Source organism: Neolamprologus multifasciatus, chromosome 18, assembly GCF_963576455.1.
Source record: "Neolamprologus multifasciatus chromosome 18, fNeoMul1.2, whole genome shotgun sequence".
Classification (NCBI taxonomy): domain Eukaryota; kingdom Metazoa; phylum Chordata; class Actinopteri; order Cichliformes; family Cichlidae; genus Neolamprologus; species Neolamprologus multifasciatus.
In genome coordinates, this window is record NC_140456.1 from 24,193,354 (window position 1) to 24,218,483 (window position 25,130).

The 25,130-nt window shown below is 40.3% G+C and overlaps 1 protein-coding gene across 9 annotated transcripts in view; it reads left to right on the top strand.

The window, feature by feature from the left end:
- Window positions 1-25,130, top strand: part of st3gal3b (ST3 beta-galactoside alpha-2,3-sialyltransferase 3b) — a 73,274-nt gene that overhangs the window by 14,099 nt on the left and 34,045 nt on the right. The window contains exons 1-6 of one of the 9 annotated variants that reach the window (XM_085139640.1): window positions 9,326-9,631; window positions 12,251-12,398; window positions 17,975-18,061; window positions 18,536-18,577; window positions 19,773-19,815; window positions 21,064-21,156. In XM_085139640.1, coding sequence (XP_084995766.1) covers window positions 12,290-12,398; window positions 17,975-18,061; window positions 18,536-18,577; window positions 19,773-19,815; window positions 21,064-21,156 — 374 coding nt within the window. In that variant the 5' untranslated portion in view covers window positions 9,326-9,631; window positions 12,251-12,289. The other 8 variants (XM_085139639.1, XM_085139636.1, XM_085139637.1 and 5 more) reach the window with 8 other exon arrangements.

Sequence of the window (25,130 nt, forward strand, 5' to 3'; positions counted from 1 at the left end):
TTTACTTTTGATCAACTCAGTGATTAACAGAGTAATGATGAATCACAATTAACAATAACAATGTTGTAGTGCGTTACTGAGTTGTGTAAACTCACTGGGGTACATGTACTTAAGCTGCGAGAAACCGCCTCTTTCCGCCGATCAACGGACCCTAACCCTGACCCTTTAATAAACGGTAAGCAGAACTGATATTGTCCTTGCAACATTGGAATTTCATAAATGCACGAATGGCTTGGCGCGCAAAAGAATAACGTCACAACAATGGGATTGGTCACTTGCAATGTTGAACCTGGAACAACATTTTCATGATGATCTGGGAACAACACCAACACGACAATATCAGATCATCCTTGACAGCAACCCTTCCACTAAAACTATTTTGTATCTGCTGGATTTTTTTCTTATTTCTTAAGGTCTTAACTTTCAGATACTGTTCATCTGCTGTGGATAAGTTAGGCCTCACATTGCTTCTTTTCCCCACTGTCCACTTTCTTCAGATTTTTTAAGGACACCACACACCATGCTATGATATGCCACACTTTCAGCTAATAGCTCTTTGTTAGTGCAAATACAGCATTTTATGCTTGTCAGACTTTATCTTTGGCCTTTTGTTGATTTAACTAAAGCAATGAGACCAAATGATAAACAGCTTGACTTGAGTTTGATGCCTTTTTATGTTTGAATACTGAAGTATTAAGTCAGTATTAAGTGGCTCAAGCAAAAAATATTCTGAAAAAGTGTCAGGTACAAGGACTGGACTGAAAAGTATTGAACAGCAGTCAATAACCTTCAGAAACCCGTGAGAACTAAATCTAAAGTGTGTCGTTATCTCATAATCAATCATACTTACACCATGTAGAGTAAGTCAACCATTTAAAGACAAACCATTTTATGTTAAGGATAGAGCTCAGATCCGATCCCTATACTACAAAGCAAGTTCAACCAAAATACCTTTCTGCTATCTGGATTCACTTATCCCAACATATATAGTTGGTATAAGCAGTTACATGAATCAGCTGTCCAAGTTAACCCAGAGTTTCCTTTTGATATAAGGCATGGTGTTAGCAGCATTTGACTAATCTGAAAAGGAAGTTTCACATGTCACGTGACTCTTCTTCCACAGAATTATTGTCATCATCGCCCCCTACTCCAAAGACTTTATCAGACACGATGATTCAAAATCTAAAATAAATAACAAATTTTTGCAAAAAGGACACACAATTAATACTACTTTTTTTTTTAAATTCTCTGAATTTGGTGAACTGTAGATGCAGTTTAATTCAAGTTTAGTTTAATCGCTGAGTGCGTTCTCAGAGCTGCCGTTTATTTTTAAGGTGACAGTAAACTGGTTTCATTTAAACATTAAAGCTTACAGTCTCACAGCCTAATAAAGGAGATGTGAAAATAGCTTTGGTATGCCAGCAGATACAAGTGAAATTAATTTAACAGGTATTTCTGGTGTGTTCTGTGTAATTGCAATTAGTAAAAAAAAAATTGGCAGCAGATTAGAAGCAAGTGTAACACATTACAAGCATATCTGCGGTAATGCAGTGCACACTGTGATCTTCATTCTGTAGTTCTGGTAAGGTACCCAAAGTTGGAGCACAACCTGCTCCCGACAGTTTTACTTTTAATTCTCAGCTCCATACTCTGTGCGGTTTAAGGGTCGGAGTGTAAAAATGTAATCTAAAACAAAAAAAAAGACACCAAGTTGTACCTCTCAACCAACCTCTCCCATACATACTGATGATAGTTTGCATTTCAAATGCTATATATATCTCTAGATATATCTCTAGATATATCTCTAGATATATATCTCTAGATACAGTGGGGCAAAAAAGTATTTAGTCAGCCACCGATTGTGCAAGTTCCCCCACTTAAAATGATGACAGAGGTCAGTAATTTGCACCAGAGGTACACTTCAACTGTGAGAGACAGGATGTGAAAAAAAAAATCCATGAATTCACATGGTAGGATTTGTAAAGAATTTATTCGTAAATCAGGGTGGAAAATAAGTATTTGGTCACCTCAAACAAGGAAAATCCCTGGCTCTCACAGACCTGTAACGTCTTCTGTAAGAAGCTTTTCTGTCCCCCACTCGTTACCTGTATGAATGGCACCTGTTTGACCTCATCATCTGTATAAAAGACACCTGTCCACAGCCTCAACCAGTCAGACTCCAAACTCCGCCATGGCCAAGACCAAAGAGCTTTCGAAGGACACCAGGAAAAGAATTGTAGACCTGCACCAGACTGGGAAGAGTGAATCTACAATAGGCAAGCAGCTTGGTGTGAAAAAATCAACTGTGGGAGCAATCATCAGAAAATGGAAGACATACAAGACCACTGATAATCTCCCTCGATCTGGGGCTCCATGCAAGATCTCATCCCGTGGGGTCAAAATGATCATGAGAACGGTGAGCAAAGATCCCAGAACCACACGGGGGGACCTGGTGAATGACCTGCAGAGAGCTGGGACCAAAGTAACAAAGGTCACCATCAGTAACACACTACAACGGCAGGGAATCAAATCCCGCAGTGCCAGACGTGTTCCGCTGCTGAAGCCAGTGCATGTCCAGGCCCGTCTGAAGTTTGCCAGAGAGCACATGGATGATACAGCAGAGGATTGGGAGAATGTCATGTGGTCAGATGAAACCAAAGTAGAACTTTTTGGTATAAACTCAACTCGTCGTGTTTGGAGGAAGAAGAATACTGAGTTGCATCCCAAGAACACCATACCTACTGTGAAGCATGGGGGTGGAAACATCATGCTATGGGGCTGTTTTTCTGCCAAGGGGACAGGACGACTGATCCGTGTTAAGGACAGAATGAATGGGGCCAAGTATCGTGAGATTTTGAGCCAAAACCTCCTTCCATCAGTGAGAACTTTGAAGATGAAACGAGGCTGGGTCTTCCAACATGACAATGATCCAAAACACACCGCCCGGGCAACAAAGGAGTGGCTCCGTAAGAAGCATTTGAAAGTCCTGGAGTGGCCTAGCCAGTCTCCAGACCTCAACCCCATAGAAAATCTGTGGCGGGAGTTGAAAGTCCGTGTTGCTCGGCGACAGCCCCAAAACATCACTGCTCTTGAGAAGATCTGCATGGAGGAATGGGCCAAAATACCAGCTACTGTGTGTGCAAGCCTGGTAAAGACCTATAGTAAACGTTTGACCTCTGTTATTGCCAACAAAGGTTATGTTACAAAGTATTGAGTTGTATTTTTGTTATTGACCAAATACTTATTTTCCACCCTGATTTACGAATAAATTCTTTACAAATCCTACCATGTGAATTCATGGATTTTTTTTTCACATTCTGTCTCTCACAGTTGAAGTGTACCTCTGGTGCAAATTACTGACCTCTGTCATCATTTTAAGTGGGGGAACTTGCACAATCGGTGGCTGACTAAATACTTTTTTGCCCCACTGTATATCTCTCTGGTCCTGCATCACGTCTTTGCTGATTTGTCTTTTCTATTTCAAGGACTTGACTTAAGATTTTGCTTATTCATTTTGTTTTTTGTTAGTAGTTTTTTAATAGCCTTGGGAATTGCATTGTTGTTGTTGCAAAAATACTAATTTATGCCTGTAGCTAGTAACAAAGGGCCTGAAGATACAGTTTAAAATTAGCTTTGTGCTAAGTTGTCTTTTATCTGTAGACACAACACATGTTCATCCCCTGGGTTAGGTGTAGACTTGTAGTCAAGACCGCCTAATCCGAGACCAAGACAAGACCAAGACCAGAGGGTATCGAGACCAAGACAAGACCAAGACCAAGACCAGAGGGTATCGAGACCAAGACAAGACCAAGACCAGAGGGTATCGAGACCAAGACAAGACCAAGACCAAGACCGAGACGAGACGAGACGAGACCAAGACCAAGACCGAGACAAAAAAAGTCTTTAAACTGCAGCCAGATGCTGCTTCGTTTACGGGTCTCGGGCATATTTATGTGTTTTTGCTTTCGCACAGCCCTCCTCACCGCTGTCTACTGTCTCACTCACTCACTGAAAGGACTGACGCATGCTCCACTTGACTGTTGCGTCTCTCACCCTCTCTGTTTTTCACATAATGATATTATCCTATATCCTCGCATGTGATTGGCCACAATATGGAGGGATTGGAGCGTAGCTGAGCCACTGTGTGAGAGCTGAGCAGCCAAAGGAAATTAAGTGGGGGTAGAAATGACTGAAAGATTATTAGGCTCTGTTTTGAGCTTTGTTCAAAAAAGAATGACTTCATATGTATATATATATATATATATATATATATATATATATATATATATATATATATATATATATATATATATATACATATATAGTTTTTTAATTAAGCAGCAAGGCAGAACAAAGTCGGGCCTGTATCAAGACACAGGGACTAAACCCCAATTCAACCAGACCCAGAACTGATCCAGAATTAAAACAGGACTACAACAGTAACCAAGACAGAACCAGAATCAGAACTAGATGATAGCAGCACTAAAAATCATCTTAGACCTGCACTACACTTATTTTTTAATTCTACCAAAGTACACTATTTAGATTCTGAAAAGTTTATATAATTATTCAGCCTTGTTGAGCAAACAAGCCTGCGTAACTTAATAAATATAGAATTTTAAAGGTAACAAACGCTATCTAAAAAGATACAATAGGTACGAGATACATGTTCTGATGAGTTTTTGGCAAACAACCATTTGACTAACTTGTGTGTCTCACCTGCTCTTGTTCCATCTCTGTTCTGTCGTCATTTTCGTCGTCTCTCTCCCTCTTTGTGCTGACAATCAAGCCAAACACAAATATACAGTGGAAACCAGATATTTACATACTCGTCAGATAAAAACACAAACACTTTTTAATTGTAACATCAAATCAGACTAAATGTTTATTTTTTTAGATTGATAAATATAAAAAACATATTTGTTAACTTTAAGAGTAAAGAGAGAAACTGTCTGTATTTCTTAATTGTAAATGGCACCAAATTGTATTCAAAATTGAGCCACACTTATGGAGCTCCACAATTCTTTTCCAGAATTCTTTTCCAGGTGTTTTGGTTGACATCTCTTGATTTTTCAAAGAAACTTTCCCATTTCAAAGAAACAGGCTCTGTGTTTTGCCTTATATGCATCCACAGCTGTGCCACCAATTTACCCACATGGACTCTACTAACCAATCAGAAGCTTCTTAAGCTCAGAATGGAATCATCTGGAGTTTTCTTAATTAATCTTAATTAACAATAAACTTAGTGTATATGTACTCCTACATTTGATGAAAGTGATTAAAATAGACAGCTCCCTCTTTTTATTCTGACATTTAACTAATTCAAAAGACATTGCAACATTTATTTATCTAAAACAAAAGTTTACTCTAAATTGATGTTTAACAGTAAAAAAAAGGTTTTATGTTTTCTCCCTAAAGTGTATGTAAATATCTGGTTTCAACTGTGAATATACTGCTGTGTATTGAAATTCCTCTTGTTTTGCATAGATATACTGAACATACAACAACAACATACAAAGCATAATATATAAAATAACATCTACCTGAGTTTTTCTTTGAAAGAAGCTCCTTATGTCCATTGTTGTGTTCATCAGTACACAACTGAAACCGATTTAGAGAGTTTGTTTAGCCGTGGAGGGTAACAACTGAAAATATGAGATGTAAGCTAAGACTCTCTAAAAAAAATCAGCATTGTCGTTCGGCTTTTTATTTATCCATTTGTTGATTCACTCGAAGAGTAAGTAACGCAACCAAGTGATCAGTTTGATATCAATCTTTTGTGATACACCGTCATATTTACATTATTAGTTCAGTACGAATGATTTCCGTTGGTACCTGGTCAAACTTAAGCTCTCCTCTGCAGCAAACTCGCAGGCAGCAGCTTCTCCCCCCTCGCTCACATGGGTGCTGTGCTCAGTCGCCTAGTGCCAAAGCTCGGATCATACCAAAATCAGGGGGAATTTAGGACGGTGCGCTCTGTGCTTCGTGTGTTGTTTTTGTTTTATACAGTTGTCAGTCAGGCATCTAACAAACAAATTACACTCCAAAAAACCCCATGCTTCAGAAAAAATGACCCGGGCTTAAGCCCAGTAAGACACCCCCCGCTCCGCTGATGGTTGACTCCAAATCTCCCGAACACTATGTCGATTTGAGAGCGCAAGAGCGAGACCAAGAGCGAGACCAAGACAAAAGTCCGTCGAGACCAAGACCGAGACCAAGACAAAAGTCCGTCGAGACCAAGACGAGACCAAGACCACGTAAAAGTGGTCTCGAGACCGGTCTCGAGACCAAGACCGGTCTCGAGACATCCAACTCTAGTTAGGTGCCTTTTTAATGCATGCAGTTTGGTCAGTGTTAAGTGGCTTAACACAAATCACAAATTCAGAAATCTAAATGTTAACGCTCAAGATCAAACAGTTACTGGATAGTCTCGCTTCTTGTAAGGAAAATATGAAGAAATCTAGGGCGGTCCAAGACTTGCACAATACAGTGCAATCTTCTTCTTTTTTAAAAACTGGTTGAAGTTGACACAATGGGTGGGTTACCTTTGCATATTATTACCTCCTCTTTACGAACACTGAAGTGATGAATGTAATATGTGTAGTTTTAAAAGGAAGTATTTCCTATTTTTGTCTGTGAAGGTTCTCAGTCATCCAGGTCATCGTAGTCAAAGGAGCTTGCAGAGAAAAGCGTCTGGACTTCTTTAAGTTGCTTGAAGACGTTTCACCTCTCATCCGAGAGGCTTCTTCAGTTCTAAGGTCAAATGGTGGGGAGTCCCAGATTTAAACCTGGTGGGAGAATATCCCCTCACCGAGGGACAAAAGGACCCCTGAACGCTCACTCACATCCTGGGCCATCTGACCTCAGGAATTCGCATGATAAGGTGGGGCCAGGTTTCACAATGAGCTCACCCGAAACCCTGGCTGATTGGGACCCAAACCCATTTTAACACCTTGGCTCATGTGATTAGAGATTCATCAGGGGGTCCTTTTGTCCCTCTGTGGGGGGATATTCTCCCACTAGGTTTAAATCTGGGACTCCCCACCATTTGACCTTAGAACTGAAGAAGCTTCTCGGATGAGAGGTGAAACGTCTTCAAGCAACTTAAAGAAGTCCAGACGCTTTTCTTTGCAAGCTCCTTTGACTATTTCCTATTTTTCCTTCATATAGGAAAATAATGATATTCATATAGAAAATATCATCATTTTTCTTCATATAGAAAAAAATGAAATTAATTCATTTTCAAAATATAAAATTCAATTTCAATTTAGTGACGATCATTTTCAAACCAATAAATTGAAGTTCAAATTAGGATAATTCATATTCAGTTTTTTAAAGCATTTATTTAAGTTACAATTCAGATTCAATCCAAGCTATTCAAATTCGAATTTAACTTATTCAAAGTTTCATCAGTTTCTGATGGCACAGATTTCTGCCCATACAACTGATCGTCTCATTATCTATGTCTAATCGAGTGAGACGGGATTGACTGAAGGAGAGTGTTCTCCAGTGTTGGGTAAGTTACTTTAAAATAGTAACTTGGTTACATTACTAGTTACTTCTATCAAAAGTAACTGAGTTACTTCAAGTTACTCGTTACTTTCAAAGTAACAAGTTACTAGGGAAAGTAACTTTGGTTTTACTCAGAATTCTCTTGTTAATGTGTTGCTTCCATAACTTTGCCAGTCTTCTAGCTTGCTTACTTGCCACAAGTGCACTGTGCCACCTACCAATAGAAAGGAAAAGATAATGTGCATGTTTCCACGAGAGAAATCCCACGCCTGGACCGTCATTGACTGCTGCCATGATTCTAGCCTACGTCACAGCGTCATGTGCGCCTTTTACATCCAACACAAAAACTGCAGTCGTGATGCTTTGATTGTACTCAACTTACTGTACTGTAACTCGGAAATTCTACCTTCTGAATAGGAAGATGTAGGTAACACCAGACTGCAGATGAGCTGCATACAGGGCTGGACGGGGACAAAAAATCGGCTCGGGCATTTTGACTTGAGACTGGCCCACCATTATAGGAAAAATCATAAAGCCTTTGAATGAAAACAAACGCTGTTGTGACAGTGATGTTCCCTGTTTTGATGGTATATATGCATCAATCGTTTGTTGTAAGATTGAGATAATTATTTTTTAAAAGCTAGACATTTTAAATGAGAATAAGAAAGAAAAGTATTTCTTTGTGCCCACCTCTCCCTGTTAATGCCCTACCTGGCCCCCCTGGCAAAACTTTGCTAGATCCGCACCTGCACAGTTACCAGCTGTCAACTACCTAAAAAGGATCCTGGGGTTATCTGTCTCTCAGAAACAGTTCATAACTTCCCTTCAACTCATTTATGTCACCTAAAAGGTAAACCTGTTTCTCCATCACCTGTTCAGCTCTGATGATTCAGTAAGGACATCTCCTGGTTTCATCTTCATGTTTCCCTCTCACCAGATAACCAAACCGATATCATGACCAGTAGCTTTTTTGCAGCTGTGGCTCCAACAAACATCAGCTGATACTAGAAATTAATATTAAATCAATTCTAACAACAGCTGATCAAGCTTAAAAGTGCTGCTGTTGTTTAGCGTGACATCGGCTGGTTTCCTCTTTCTGGCGCAAAGTGGGCGATAAACAAACAAGAGAGCCGATCAGCTGATCATTGATCAGTTTTCATGATTGAAGTAGAAACGGGAGAGGGAGGGGGGAGAATGAAAGAAGAAGAGGCAGCTGTGCAGCAAAGACACAGAATAACTCCAGCTTTGTGCCTTTTTCATTGTAGCTGAATTACGGGACAAACTGTTCCTTTTCGCCTCAATAAGAAACGCGTAATATTTTCTCTGAATACCAGACGGGACGGTTGGCAACAAACAAAATAAAGTTCAACATCATTAACTTCATAGCACCCACCCAGCTGTATAGAAACTCCGTCATGCTAGCTAGCACGCAGTATGGAAAAAGTCAGAATAACGAAAATAAACTGCACCTAAACTTGGTTTATATCTGACCCAGATAGACTGCAGGTCACAACTTCTTACCTGAAGTTCAGTTCACACTTGGACCGGCGGCCGCCTCGGGTCTCTTTTCCTTCTGCATCCCCTTTCCCTCATCCACCTGCTGGCCTCCACCACTTGCCAATGTTACAGAATCTGTGGTGGAAGCTCCGCCACCACACGAAGTAACGAGTAACGACCCTATCTAAATCCCAGTAACGACTAACGCGTTCCTGATTTTGGCATAATAACTAGCTACCGTGCTCGTTACCACAATAATAACGTAGTTACTGTAACGCGTTACTTAATAACGCGTTAGTCCCAACACTGGTGTTCTCCTCAAAGGCTTCCTACAAAATCCTCCTAAAGGGAAAACAAAAATGGCTTCAAGTCAACTAATACTAATCCTCCCAACTGTGGGATCAAAACATACTCCCCAATTAAAGCTGTGCTGGCCAAGCACATAGCATTACACTAACAGGACAGGCAGGACAACATGCTCTGTACGTTACAGGATCTCTATTACCGCTGCAGAACAAGGACGGCTCCTGTATATGTGAGCTATTGATGCAAACCCAGCTACAACAGTACTACAACAGCATAAAAGCAAAGAGAAGCACCACGTTAAGATCCACATGAAAAGGTGCATTCATCCTGGCCCTACTAAAACAGGACGAGGGGGCATCGTAATCCTCTGAAAGCCTCATGTGACCGTTGCAGGCAAACTGTGTTGCTGTGGACAAGCAAGCCGCTGCTGATCATCATCATCATGTTGATGGAGGGAGTGCGTTTTTCTTTGGTCACTCTTGATGCACACTAGAGCCCGGGGAGGCAGGGAGCTCTCCTGTCTCAGCAGCCACACACACACACACAGAGACTCGAGCCGTTCGTCTTCTGCTTACTGATCCACTGACTTTCGCAGATTTGATCAAGATGGCTTGGAGAGGAGGGAGAACACTGTCATTTTATCGGCCAAACCTCTGTTTATTCTAAGAGCGGTACTGTTTCTCACGGGGGGACTCGGAAGGAAACAGAAAAGGTAAAGACTAAATTTATAACAGTCTGCTGGGAATGGCAATGAGACGTGGCTAAACCGTGTTTTCTTTATTCGGCTGTGATCGCGGTGGGTAATTCAGCCAAACCGGTACTCTCATTCTACCACCAACAGCTGTATAATCGCAGTATTGTACTGCGGGCTCTGGTATACTCGCTGTTGTTACGAGCCTTTTTATTCGTACTGCCTCCGTGGACCGTTTCACCAAGCTCGCTGTTGTACCTCAAAAATGTCTCGAGCAGCGCCGCGCTAAACTGTAGGCCTACCGACGGGATGAAGGCAAAACTCCCCCCTGTGCCAACGCAGCGTTGTTAGCCTAACGAGTGGCTAGCCGAGGCTACAATAGCTAGCCGTTCATGTCATCTATCGTCTTTTCCACAGCTCTCTCTCTCTCTCTCTCTCAGTAAATATCTGGGTAATCATTTGCTACGACGACGTCAGGATAAGCGGACTTTACTAAGGCAAACCCCTGTTAAAACGGTCGTTTTATGAAAAACTGGGACACAACTTTTGACCACTGAAAGTTCCGTTATGTTTGTTCTTGCTAGCCAAGGACCTCCCTGCGGTCTCAGCTGAAGGTAGGCGAATAACGTGACTTACACCTGAATATAGAGACCTGACCTTAAATGTGGCCTCTGATACAACACTTTAGGAACCGTGTGTATGAAACGAGCGGTGAGGTGAGCGACTGTTGCTTCTAGACTTTTACCCTGTGATACCTTCCAACCGCCTCGGGTTCGTTTCTGCTGCAGCGGTTACCCTTTTAGGCCTACCTACCTACTCTTTATTTTTTATTATGTTTAAAAAACATTTCTTTTAAAATTAGGTGTCTTGCGTTTTGTTTGCGAGTCTGCAGTCAAAGGCACCAACCGAGCAGTGTGTCTGCCTAACTGTCTATTGGGCAAACTTTTCACAGATTGCAGGCAGCAACAAAACTGGATGAATAAGTTCATTTTTACGTGAGATGGTCAGCGCAGTGTCAACAACTGCGCAGGTTGGTGCTTGCGTTTTAAATATAGAGGACAACATCTGTTGGCTCATGCATATTATTATCTTTTTTTTTTTTTTTTTTGTTAAAGTATCAGGCAGAGGCATTACTCTTATCTGTGCTCAGCTGTGCTTCGACACCTCCCTGTGCTAAAGCTGCTGAGTCCTTCTTTGCAGTTTGCCTTCCAATTTCCAGGATCAGAGACAGTCCACTTGATATTCGATATCAATATTTTGAAGCATGTCAGATCTGAGAATTTCTGCAACATGCTTTTTCAGCAGGGTCTCCGCATATTTTAATTTTTTAATTTATATATTTTTTAAATAATGGATTGCATTTATATAGCGCTTTTCTAGGCACCCAAAGACCTAACTAAAATCTCCAATGGTGTCGGGTTGAAAGAGTCTGTAGACAACAGACCTGTATTTAGCAGTTTGTTCCAATCAGGGACAAGGTCACACAGATCACTGACAGGGTTGTTTTGTCTTCTGCCAGGTAACCTCTAGACTGCATAATTTACTGCATTATGGCATGTTGATTTACGTTTGTTTGCCTGAGGCAAGTAGATCGAGGTTAACTGAGCTATAACGGTGACTAAATACAGCAGTAACTTAGTTTTTGCTCGTTTTAAACAGAGAGCCCAGATTATGAGCGCTCTGCAGGTGTCAAACCATGAACACAGGGCGTGGGGTTTCCTGTTAAACTATAGAAAAAAGTTTGCTGGAGTGAGGCCTTTAGCAGCACATGCTGATACATTTCAGTATTGCTGTCCTCATGTCTTAAAGACGTGCTAAAAAACAAAATGACTTTTTATGCCTCTCAGTTATTGTAACTTCTTGCATTTGGAATTCTTGTCAAGGTTCCCTGCACGAATCAAATCAATGTTTTTTTTTGTCTTATTTTTAGTGACTTCTATTTTCCTGTTGTAACCAAGGGAAGAGATCAACACTCGCACCTCTGTAGAGTTAAATGAGAAATCTAAGATCTGTCTTGATAAAACTACCTTTCATCCCACACATTTGACCTAAAAAAACACTTTTACCCTCTTTTCTTCTTATCTTTCTTGCCAGCCGATCTTTTGCTATGACTCATTTTCCCCCTCCTCTAATCACCGTGTTTTGTTTGTATCAGTTTGGTTTTTTTTCTTGTGCTGCTGACAGATTGCTTTAGTCTTTACAGATGTGTAAATAAAATGTCCCACTCTCCTCCTGTGATTCCAGGTGATGACCTGAATAGTGCCATGTGAATGACTGAAGACAATGAAGCCTGCACACAAGCTGCTGTTCATCCTGTGCCCCATGCTGGTCCTGGGCTTTATTTACTACTCCTCCGGGAAGCTGCATCTACCCATGTGGGGACAGAAGTCTCGTAAGTGACATCTCCAGTATGACTAACATTTATTCCATCACCTCATCGTCCATCTGTCGTAGCTGTTTGAAACATTGCATGTTTTATCTGTTTTTAGAGAGAGCAAGTCTTTTTTTAAATCTGTTTTTCTGTCTGCTTCTCTGCACTCACTGTCAGCTAGTTGCACGCTTATTTTTTTGTTTTTGTTTTTCTTATTTATTTGATAGGCCAGAAGGCCAAGTTTTGTGTTTATATCTCAAAACTTGTGTGTTTGTGATGTGAAAGTTAGTTTTTCATTTATTCAGAGGAGCACTGAATGTGGAGGGGACATTTGGTAAATGGTAAATGGACTGGTTCTTATATAGCGCTTTTCTACTCATCTGAGCACTCAAAGCGCTTTACACAACTTGTGCATTCACCCATTCAGACCCATTCGCACAAGCACATCTTTCTAAGTGCTTTATAGCTAACATTCACACATTCATACTCCGATGGATGCATCGGAGAGCAATTTGGGGTTAGTATCTTGCCCAAGGATATTTGGCATGCAGACTAGGGGAAGCCAGGAATCGAACCACCAGCCTTCCGATCAGTAGATGACCTGCTCTACCACCTGAGCTACAGCCACCCCAACATTTTAATTAGATCTGCTTCTACATCAAGTATAAAAGCAGTGGACACACCCATGTGGATTGTCTCAGAAATGGAAATTAGCTGCCTCCACCTGGACTACAGTTTAAAAAGTGACCTCACCCATTTTCTTTTATGCTTTTGACATGAGGCTGGCAGTTAGTTTCACAGTACGACTGCACCTGCCACTGAAACTGAAAATTAGTTAGTTAAAATTAGCACATAATAATGTAGACAGAGAGCACACCTGCTGGGTGTTGGTCATGAGTAGGTATTTGTAAATTGAATTATATTTATTTAGAGAAGTAATGATGAAAACTCATTTCTCTTTGGCTAAGTGCTTAACAACCAACTTGTTAAAGCCCCTGGCCTCTCCAAAACACAGCTGTTTGTGTCCAGCAGAGGGTGATAGAAGATTTCTGTTAGAAAGTTGGAAGTTTACTGAAGAAAGGTTTGTCGAGGAGCAGTGTTTTGACACAGAAACCACAAGTGTAAGTTTTTTTTTCCAGTTAGTTTTCAGCTCTTTATCATTACAAGCTATTAACTGATGCACTCTGCTTTTATCCCCATCAAGATAAAACTGTTTACCTGAATTGATCCCATTAACTAACTGCAGTGCAGCAAACTGCTTAAAAACCCTGTAGCAGAAGTGAGAGAATAATCTTTTTATTTCCTTCATTTTTTTTTTTTAACTTATCACCATTCCCCAGAATTGCCCTCCTAAAGAAATGGTGAGTAACAAAAAGGGCATCAGCTTTTCCCCTGACATTTGTGCCATGTTTTTAGCCATGCAGCTAAATTTGTTTTTATACTGATTCCAAAAGAAAAGTGTTTCAGTATGAAGCCACGCATAGATTCTGTTCATATTTTTCATACATTATGACCTAATTTCTTGCCTTGTCCTCATTGTTTTAACTTGGCCTTGCTTGTTCTTGGATCACTCAGCACTCTCACTATCAATGTCTTGTCCGTGAATCATTGATGATACAACCTTTTTTTGTTTTTTGTTTTTTTTTAAATGGTCTGAACCTTGTTTGGCACCGCTGCTTTTCTTTTTTTTTTTTTTTAAGTTTGTCTAGTTGCCATGTGATGGTGGCTAACTCCCTGAGTCCAAATATGACTTTAAAGTAATAACTTTAAATAAAAGTAAAAAACTCATCTCTCTTATGTTGCATTACTGACAGATCACGTGATCAGTCAATGGTCCTGGTTGTCACAGTGCTTTTTTCTTCCTCTTTTTTTAACCAGGCTCTTGTGTTCTGTTGCAACATCTCACATTTTCTTGAAATTCAACATGAGCATTCATCATCTTTAAGTGTGAAATACAAAGGCGTTCAGCATTGTACAGTTACCTTTGTAGGTTTGAAATTGTACAGCAGCAGTGTCTTCCAATAGGTTACGTATAAGGGTGCATGATGTGAAGAGAGTGAACACACTTCAGCAGCACACCAAAAGAAGATTGCAGGGGGAAATATTGGCTTTCCGTAGTGCTGTGATACCAGATGTTTGGCTTAAAGAAGGTCAAAGGGGAAAGAAGAACATGTGGCTTGTCCCTCCCGCCCTCTGGCCTGGTCAGCTAAGCTGTGCTGTCGCAAGAGTGATCTCTCTCTTCACTATTATTGTCTTACAGTGCAGGACTTAGTGCTCCAGGGGCAAGTGTTATATGGAGACTTGATTATAAACATCATTAATACCATCCTTTTTTTTGTTTGTTTTTTGTACTGTCATGCATTCACTGATTTGTGGCATTGCTGTGCACTCTTTTTGGGATTTCAGCTGTGAAATACTGGGAAATTTTATTGGTTACATTTGTTTACATTTATTAAGAATCAGTTCTTTTACCAGTTTGCCTCCGCTGTTTTGACCGTGGGAATTTGAAATCAAAGTGAAGACTGGTTTTGAACATGGGTGTGTGATCATTGTATTCAATTTCTCTTTATGTCAGCTCATGTGATTCTATTGTGAGATCGTTTCTAGTCGGTATTTTAACACGCTTCTTCAGCTGATGTGGGGCCTGTACTGGGAATTGAGGTTCATAAAGCAGGGAAAGATTTTCCTTGTCTGTTTTCACTTATCCAAGCATGCACGGTCCCTAAGTGGTCACATAATGGTGTATTTAACTTAGTAAGTCAGCACAGAGCTGTTCTACCTAGTTATGCATGCAAAAATATATTTTAAAAAAAGGCTCTGTTTTGTAGCATATAGGCAACCACAAGCAGAAGGGTGGATTGGCAAAGAGAGCAGCACATTTGACAAACCAGGACACAAATACAATCTGAGAAATATTAGAAATGTTATTCGTATATTAGAAGAATACAGAAACATTAAAGGCTTAATAAACATATTAAAAAGGACTATGAATATATGTTGTGTGCTTTGTGTGATCAGTAAGACTGGAAAAGTGCTGCGGTCTATCTGAAACCAGGAAGGAAATGAAAAGGTTTTCTGATAAGACTGTCAGTGTCACAGCCCTAATGGCAAGAGATAGTGAGGTCTAACTGCTATTTATACCCATGTGTTCTGTTACATAATAATGTGCAAGCATTTTAGCTGTATTTTTTTCCAGTTCCAATTCCAGACAAGGTAAAGAACAAAAAAAAACAAAAAAAAACAAACATATCAAACAGCAGGCCTATTTCTAAACTCTTTGTTTTGCATATGTCAGGAAGCGCAAGGCTTGCGTGTTCTATCTTGGGAATTTGTATTAAAGGTTATAAAAGAGTAAAATGGCATTGATAGCACATCTAGCGATTACAAAGTAAAATAATAAAGCTGCTCCCATAAATTTGTAATATTCAATAACTGCACAAAGGCTTGGAAGTAATACTTATGTTCACAAAATAGTTCATTAGGTGGTAGTTTTGTACACGTGGATCTGTTTACTTGAGCGTCACCTTCATCAGAGCAGGTTAGGTCTGCAGCAGACCTGCTTGTAATTGTGGCGCTCTGTAGAAATCCAAAAGTTTGTGTCCTCTGTTTGAATTCCTGTGTCTGTTCTTGCAGTAGTGGGATTGATTTAGTCTCTTAGAGTAGGTACATTACTGCCTGTCCAGAAAATGGCACAGAGGGTACCCAGATTATCCCTGATGGATAACAGGTTATTCAATGACCCCTTCTTCACCACAGCCTCCAAAGTGTCCAGTTTGCAGCCAATCACAGAGCCAGCTCTGCTAATCACTTTGTGTAGTCTGCTTAAGCCACCAGCTCTGATGCCGCTCCCCTTACAGACTACCGCAAAGTACACTGCACTCACCACAGCTGAGTGCTAGAAAATGTTCATTCGCTCAGGTATTTTTACCCATCCTGTCCTGGGATAGACACAGGTCTGTAGACTTCAGAAGGAAGAGCACGGCTATCACTAACACATCCAAGTTCCAACCACTCCACAGTGCATTTCTGTGGATACCATCGGCAGGCATTGTACTGACCGTCTGAACAGAGACATCAGTCCCCTGTAGAAATCCTATACTGCACACTACCAAACCAGTCTCGCACATTGCCACCTATCTGTCATGTGGTCTGTAATGACTGAGATGGTGGACACGTTCACTGACATAGCAGTGGCTGAGTAGTCTTAATGGCACTTGAGAAAACAAAGAAGCTGCTACCATATAGATGGGAGTAAGCGCCCATCCCCAACGTAGTCAGTATGCAGACTGCAGAGGGTCAGCATGACATTTTACACTCAGTTGTCCACCTGTTTTCTAACAGGAATTCAAAAGAGACTGTCCCTCTAAGAGTGTTCATGCTAAACTTATCTCAATTTTATGGACAATCTACTTACAGCCAACTTTGTTTTCAAGCTTACCAACAGCAGGGTCACTTATTATTGGGTTCCTTGCTAGTAACAAGAACACTACTTTAGGGTGCTAAATCACACTTGAAATTAATGTCTGTAGGGTGAGAAAAGAATGTGTACAGCACCAACTGAGCTGCTAACAGTTTCTCTGTAATTGCGGTAGCCAACATGCCACAGCTTTTAATCCAGATTACTTAAAGCCCAAACTCCATTAGATGAATTGAAAATGTGGTCTTGAATTTAACCCTCTTGTTTGTCCGAGGCATTTATAAGAATTTCTTTAAACTTTGCTCACAAATCTGTAAACCCATGCACTCACCTGTTCAATATAAAATGAATCACTACACATGTAGTAGATGTGGTCAAGAAGAATTCAAACTGAGCATCAGAATGGAGAAGAGAGGTGAACGTGGCAGTTCAGATGGCAAAAGGCAGTCCAGTATATTTATTTTAAAATGGGATCCTCTCTGTCACTCTGTGCTTCATTAACATTGAGCTCAACAGCAGCTCAAAGAGCATGCTCTAAATATCCCCAGCTTGATTTTCAGCCTCAGAGATCAACTTCTCTTGTCTCGGCGCTATAGAGATACACCTATACAGTTTCAGCCGGAACAGAGCCTGAAATTCACTAATTGGCGAGTCTGAACAGTCGTGAAAGGCAGCAGCTCGGTTTTGCATACGGCCTTTTTTGTAAAAGAAAACATTTCTGCGCAGCAGTTTACTTCTGTTTGGTTGAAAACCTTGTTAAAGGTCCTCAGACTTTATCTGATCTGCCAAACAAATTGAAATCACTTTTCTGTAAGAGGAAGAAATGTGAAAGTATATTAAAATACAAATTAAAGTCAAAGTGATCTTCACTGCAGGCTTATCAATATTGCAAGCTCCGTCTTTAAAGCAAACTTCCTTAAAACCTATTTATATTCTTATCTATATTCTGTGTAAGCCACTACTGAAGGATCGGGTTATATTTCCGTTTCCTTTCATTTCTGTCGCTGCCTCTTGTTTGTGCGCATCTGTTCTTGTTTGTGGCCACTGTTGTCTTTTTTGCTGAAGTAAAAGCATTTATTAATATATATTTAGGACCTTGTATATTGGTTGTTTGGTTAATAGTTGCCTTCACAGCTTTATCCTCATGATCTTATTTCAGTTTAACCCCTTTTGTTTACAGACAAAGATGCAGAAGAGCCGACTCTAGCCCAGACTAGAGCCCACAGTAGAGCCCAGACTAAAGGTGCTGAAGTGAAAAGAATTGCAGGTAGAGGCACTGGGACTGTGCCCACATATACTGGGTTACAGTTATGAAGCATTTTTTTTTTTCTATTTCTCTCTTTTTTTCTTTTTTTTGTTCTTAATGGTTGAGTTGATGAGGGGTTTAAATATAAATATCTGCTAACTTCACATCGCTTTCCATAACCCTTTTTTATGTCTCAAAACGGTTTTAAACTGTTTGCGCTTATTCATTCATCATACTCTCAATGTTCCAGTGTCCAAACAGTCATATAACCACAATGGAGTCTTGCTTTTAATTTTCTACTTCACTGGGCTTTCTGTCTTTTGAATAAAGATTGGAATTCACAGTCATAATTCAGCCCACTGGGATTAAAGCCACTAACCCTTCCTCTTTCTTACTCCGTAACTCCTGACATTTCCACTTGGCTTTATTTTCAAGTCCAATGCTGCCATGACAGAATGACTTCAAAAGGTGCTAACTGAGCCTTTTCTGTTTCAGAGTTGGAAATGGACAACAACGTGGGACAAATAGTAGGCTCAGGTACAGCTGCAGCCCCACCAGCCCAAACTTTTACCCATCATTGTTGTCCCAGACACCATTTTAAAGAAAACCCTGGGAACCAACAGCCCTGTTAGGTTGGGAAACGCGTGGCATTTTCAAAGAAGTCAGAGAGCTTTGTTTGCTTTTTCCAGTCTGATCTATTCCTAACGAAAAAAGTACTTTGATTTTAGAAGTATCTTTGCTAAATTGATGAAACACTCATAACAACTGCAGGGGAAATGAACATGTGCTCAGCCATCATTCTCTTATGAAGGACAATACAACACTGCCCTCTGTTGTCTCAGTTTGGTAACAAACAGCAGTGAAACGGTCTGCATGAATTTTGGTGGATTATACTGTAAAGGGTTAGAAGACGTAAGATTTACTTACTGCAGGTTAAGTTAAACCACTAAGTTGCTTTGACTCTGCCCTCTGGCTGCTATTCTACAGATGTGTCACCCATCTTGGCTGCTAAGGCTAAGTTCCCTTCCTCCTGGGCAGTGCTTGGATCCTTCCCTTTCAAACCGTCAGACATTCCCATTACCCTTTTTCTTTATCTTTATTTTCTTTTATTCTCCAGCTTCTCTTTGACAAGATCCACATCTGCAGGCGTAATGCTGCACTATTCCTAATTTCCTCCATGCTAATGTAGTTACAGATTTTTATTTATTTATGTTTTTGGCCAGAAATGATCATAGCAAGTATTTTGCAGAGCCAATCAGCTTTATTGCAAAGAGTCGGCCTGCAATGGAAGCAAAGCTCCCATTTCACCTTAAATATGTTCCTCCTGGTTTTCTGTGCTCTCTCTCTCTCTTCTACCTCAACGCTTCACTAGGCACCTACTGGCTGTCCCTTTGGTTGCCCATAGGTGATCTCTGACTTGTTTTTCTAACTTTTATTTTAAACTCAACAGATTGTTTTGGCTGGCTTCTCCCTAACCTTGCTTGTTTGTCACAAATCCTTGATCCTAATGCTTTTGTTTACATCTGCCATATTGTTTCCCCCGTGAAAGCCGCACAGGTTGTTTACAACTACAGCTGCTGAGCTGTTAGTTGAATAGCTGGATGACTACATTAAGATGCCATACCTTTGTTGTTGTTCTGTTTTCTTATTGTGTTTTTTCTTAAATCAAAGTGGTTTGTGGGCTCTTGTGGTGATGGATAATTTCCCTTTCTTTTTCCATCTCTGTCCCCAGTGTATGATAAGCAGGGCTTTCTGCTGCAGCTGGACACAAAATTGTGAGTACATCTCTTTCTAGTAAACACTTATGTCATCTATTATAACACATTTAGCTATTCTCCATCATCGTTTGCCACATTACACATGATGGATTCCCAAAACCGAATTCCCTTTTAGAGTTTGACTCCATTAATTCAGTGGTGTTTTACATCTGTTATCACAGAATACTGCAGTCAGGCTTGATCAATGGGAAAACACGAAACATGAAAATGTAAACGTTTGGCCAATTAATCTAGCCTTATTTCTTTCCCCCTCCCCCCTCCTCTTTTTAAATAAACACACAGTGTAGGAAACACAGATGGTGACACGAGCACAGATACGATAGGTGGTCTGAGTAATAACTTTTGAAACGAGTGTGAATTGAGATGTAGGTCAGTTAGTGTTTTGTGTTTAGACTGGCTGCAGTTTGTCAGAGTAAGAACATGTTACAATAGATCATTATGCAGCTGTCATTGTGTCACTGTGTTTGTTGATGTGTGTATAATTCCCTGAATTGGTTTGACACATTGGCTCTAAACCACCATGGCAAGGTCCTTTTCTCTGGCCCTACGTTACCGCACAGGAATGAATGAGATGCTGCCATCACAGTCCACATCCACTGCAACCACAATGTCAGCACATGCTTTAAAGTGGAATTCACATGGGTTCACTTCATGTAATGCAGCCGCTTTCTTTACTTATTGCAATTCATCTTGTAGCTCAGAATTAGTTTGGTGACTTGGGTCATATCTTAATGCGGGGTAAGCAAACTGATGGAAATACCCCAGAGATTTTAATTCCACTCTACTGCAAGTGATTGAAGAGGATTGAAATAAAGTCTGTTAGCATAGATGAGCTTCAGATTATGTGCAAGAAGGCCCCAGTCAAACAGTTTCTCCAGCCAACTTTGATTTTTGGACCTCACATAGTGCAAAGACACGGGCCCCCCTCTCTTTTCCCGTTGTTTATTTGAAGTAGAATCATGGCATACATCACATTATTAATGATCCTGGTAGTAATCGGGAGGTTCAAGCTTTACCACTGCCAGCATGATTATTTAAACAAGGCTTCTCTGCTTCGTCTTGCCACACACACACAGGTGATATGCTGACTTATTGCCGAGTTCCCAGCTAATTCCACAGCCCCATCTCTCCTGCAGATTGTTTGTCAAACAAAGTTTTTGAAGCTTTGAATTTGTCATTTTAATTGGCAATCAGTTATCACGATGTGTCTAATTAAGTTCTCGCTTTCTCCTTTTTAATGTACAGATCGCAGGAGTTAGAATATAAGTACGGCAACCTCAGCGAAGGAGTGTGCAAGCCAGGATATGCAGCAGCTAAGATGGCCACCATCTATCCTAAGTGAGACATTTCTTTTTTTTCCTTTTTTTTTTGTGCATGTGAAGAACTAACTTTTAATGCAAAATCAAGATCTTTACGCATAGATAATGTTAACTGGATGTCAGCAAGAGAAAAGCTTTTACTCAAGCATACAAACTTGCATGATGTCACTCCTCAAGCCAACTAGGCCTTAAGGGTTTTGAGTCAGTAACAGAGAAGCCCCTACATTCCAATCCAGTCTCCCCCAGTTTCAATCATGTTTCTATCATCTTCTCCCCACCACAAAACCTCAACTGTGTCCTTGTGATCCCCCATTACACAAAAGAACTTTTGTCGCCTGAGTAGAAGGTCTCACATCACTTCCCTATCGTGTTAAAGAGCCTTAGAGGCGTTCTGTGAACGCCACCAACCAGCTTCCTGTCTTGACTCATCAAGGGGTCTCTAATACCCAGCCTACACAGTCTATACAATCCCCAATAGTCCTCTTGATGTCATTGGTTCTTTTGTTTTTTCACTGTCTCCACTTTGTCGTCCTTTTCAGCTCAGTCTATTGGACATTGTCCTTTTAGCGTTCTTGTGCAAGGGTAGTTTTCATGTTGCTAAATAATAGGCTGCAACACTAAAGTAACTACTTGACCTAGCTATTGGGCAAAGGAATATATTGAACCTCCTCCTAATCTACCTGTTCAGCACTGAATCCTGCTTGTTTGCGTGTGGTGGTAGAGTGGTTACCACTGCAAGAAGTTTGTAGGTTTGAACCCTCTGGCCATTTGGGACTTTTCTGTTTGAAGTCTAAATGTTCTCTCTGTCTCTGTGTGGGGTTTCCTCCAGGCGCACAGGCTTTCTTACCACAGTACAAAAACATGTGTAACCCAGTTCCTAAAATCATCTCAAACAAAAGAGAAGAAAAATTAAAACATTTAATGTTCATTGTTCTGTTCTTACTGTCCCTGTTAATGAAAGAGAAACAAGATCAAAATATTTATTTAAACATAGAAGGGACGCAGATTATATATGATATGCTCTGGTCAAACAAGGGTTAAGTTTTTTCAGAGGGTTGATGAGCTCTGATGAGAGCCTATTGTTTTACTCCACTCCTCGCATGTCAGCCAATCGGTGAAGCTCTGGGCAGCTCTTGTCCCTCCTTAGTACCAGCTCCCAAGTTTTCAGTCTCTTGCTTCTACAGCCAAACAGAGCAGACGGACTAAAACTTTGTTATCGGTAAGCTGGAGAAATTAACATCTAACGAGTTAAAAAAATACCATCTAAACTGATATTTTTTCACAAATTATGGTTTTGCACTTGTTGTCGTCAAGGGCAGAGCGAAACCGGAAGGTTTACTGAGCTGTGGCTTCACGTAACGCTGAGCATCCACTCGACGGCGGTAAGCTAAATGTGGCTAATCAGACACGTGATGTGCGGAGTGTGGGTACAGTTGTTGGATGTCTCTGAAACGCACTGTTGTTATGCTAGTTAGTTAATAATCTAAGTTATTAACATGTGAAAAGCTGTAAATGGTTAAAGCAGCTAAAAATAACTTTATGAGAGATAATTGTAAGCAGACTTTATCCTGCTTCCTGTTTAATTTTTGATGTCAATCAGTTGTTTTACTATACTCAGTATTGAATACTTGGAGGTAATTTTTAGTGTATTTCCGCTTGTACTAGTAGGCCTATGGTACAAGTAGGATTAAGCACGTCTATTTAATACTCCTATTTGAGTCCTTGTGTTTACATGTTATTGAGATTGATTATTTGCACTTTGTTCAATTTCTGATAAGCATTTGCATATTATTCCATTTCTTAAAAGGGGTAATATACTTATTTATTTGTGATTTTTTATATATATATATATATATATATATATATATATATATATATATATATACAGTGAGTATTTTGATGGATGTAATTAATGTTTACAATGAAAATGAATTATATGGTGAATATAATTCCTGAATGTTTAAAACCTTGTAGATAATCTTTAATGTTACTGCAGGTTACAAATAATTGAACCTTGAAATTGTGAAATTTTGGATATTGATACTTTGAACTTTGAAACTTGATATTTTAATGTTGTACAACATGACTGAATTGAATTGATTGATGATTGAATTGATGATAGCTGATCTGAATAGTTGTTACTGCACTGTGACACTACTTTAGTTTAATTTGTGAGAGTTATCCTTAAAGGGGACGTGACATATATTTGGCCATTGTTTATAGGTCAGGTTTTTATATGGGACGAATCCAAAGACCAGGTCAGCGATTCCAGAACCCAGAGTGTTCCAGTGTTCATTGGATGGCGAGCCAACCCAAGATCCTAGGAGACGATATACATATACACGCACACTCACACGCACATGGACTACAATCCTCTACTGTACAAGTAGTACGGTAGGACAGACAATCACACACACTCCTTGTCGGACAAATTCTTTTGCCATACACCCGTTTGTCATGGGCCCCACCGGTATCATTTGGACTTAAAAAAAGACTAATTCTTTTATTTGTGCACAATTTTATTTTATTCTATTTTTTTGCTACTTTGGGGGAATTTTTTTTATACTTGACATTCTGTTAAAACCTATTGAAATACTGTGTTGTTTACAAATTTATTTTACAAAGCTTAACGTCACTAAAGTACTTTTAAAGCCACACAACTGTGTTTGTCTGGTTTCTCTGCCATTCGTGTACCAGAGCTCTAAGAGTCGTTCTCAGTCTTCTGATACTAGCCCAAATTACTTATCACCTTGGTAATTATCCATTGGTACTTTATATAATTCTATGTAAGTGCTACAAAAGTGGCGAGCCAGCCAGGAGCTCTTTGGTGCATGAATATCAGCATTGAAACCTCCTTAAAGTGTGTATTGTCATTGAAACATCTTTTGCTATTGCCACAAGATGGATTTTGTATTGAGCTCAGGTATCAAAGTCCCCAATGCAGTAATTGTTAGCGGTACACTCAATTCATCGGATGATGAAGAGGTTCTTGACTTTTTGAAGCAGTATGGTACCTTTAGAGCCGTCCCAGTTGTAGATCCAAACTCAGAATTTTTCAAAAACCTGATCGTTGAGTACCGAAGTGGTAACTCCATTGATGCCTTAACTGATCTTTTGCCATACACATATGAAGTTGAAGGGATGCCCGCTGTAAAATACCATGTAAGAGCTCTCTCCAGCGTTTACACTGCCAAGGTGGGAGGCAGTGCTACCAAATCCTACTTAGATGAAATAAAGCAGGTGGCAAAACTGAGTGGCAAAAGTTTTGAAGAGGTACTGAAGTCGATGATGACAGAGATCAGTGAAATCATTGGGAGTTCAGAGATCGATGATGAATGTATGCTCTCCTCCATGCAAGTTGATGATCCAAACAGGGAGAACCAGCTTCACCCCTCTCTTGAAACGTCTGAGATTGCACGCCAGCAGTTGTCTGAAGATCTACCACAGGTAGGATTGATTCAAGGTGGTACGGAGCCCCACCTACCTGTTGATTTCAAAAAGAGCCCATTTAGTGCGGCAAACAGTTTCAACCCACCTGAAATTCAGAAAGTCATTGTGGAGCACATCGTGAAGAAAGATGACTTGATTGCACATTCATATTCTCCAATGAGACTCCGCTCATTCTCTGGCAGGATCCCCAGACCCAGCGGTGAGACGGATTATGACACATGGCGTTCACATGTTGAACTTCTCAGGAAAGACCCTGCCATGTCTGAACTTCAAAAATCTAGAAAGATCTTTGAGAGCTTGTTGTCCCCTGCAGCTGACATTGTCAACAGACTGAGCCCAGAAGCTACACCTGAAACTTACCTTCAGTTGTTGGATGCAGCTTTTGGAACAGTGGAAGACGGAGAGGAGCTTTTCGCTCAATTCATGAACACTCTTCAGGATCCTGGTGAAAAGGCCTCTGCATACCTCTGCCGTCTTCAGGGCGCATTGAACCTCACTCTGAAGAGGGGAGGAGTCTCTGCTGAGGATGCCGATAAACACATT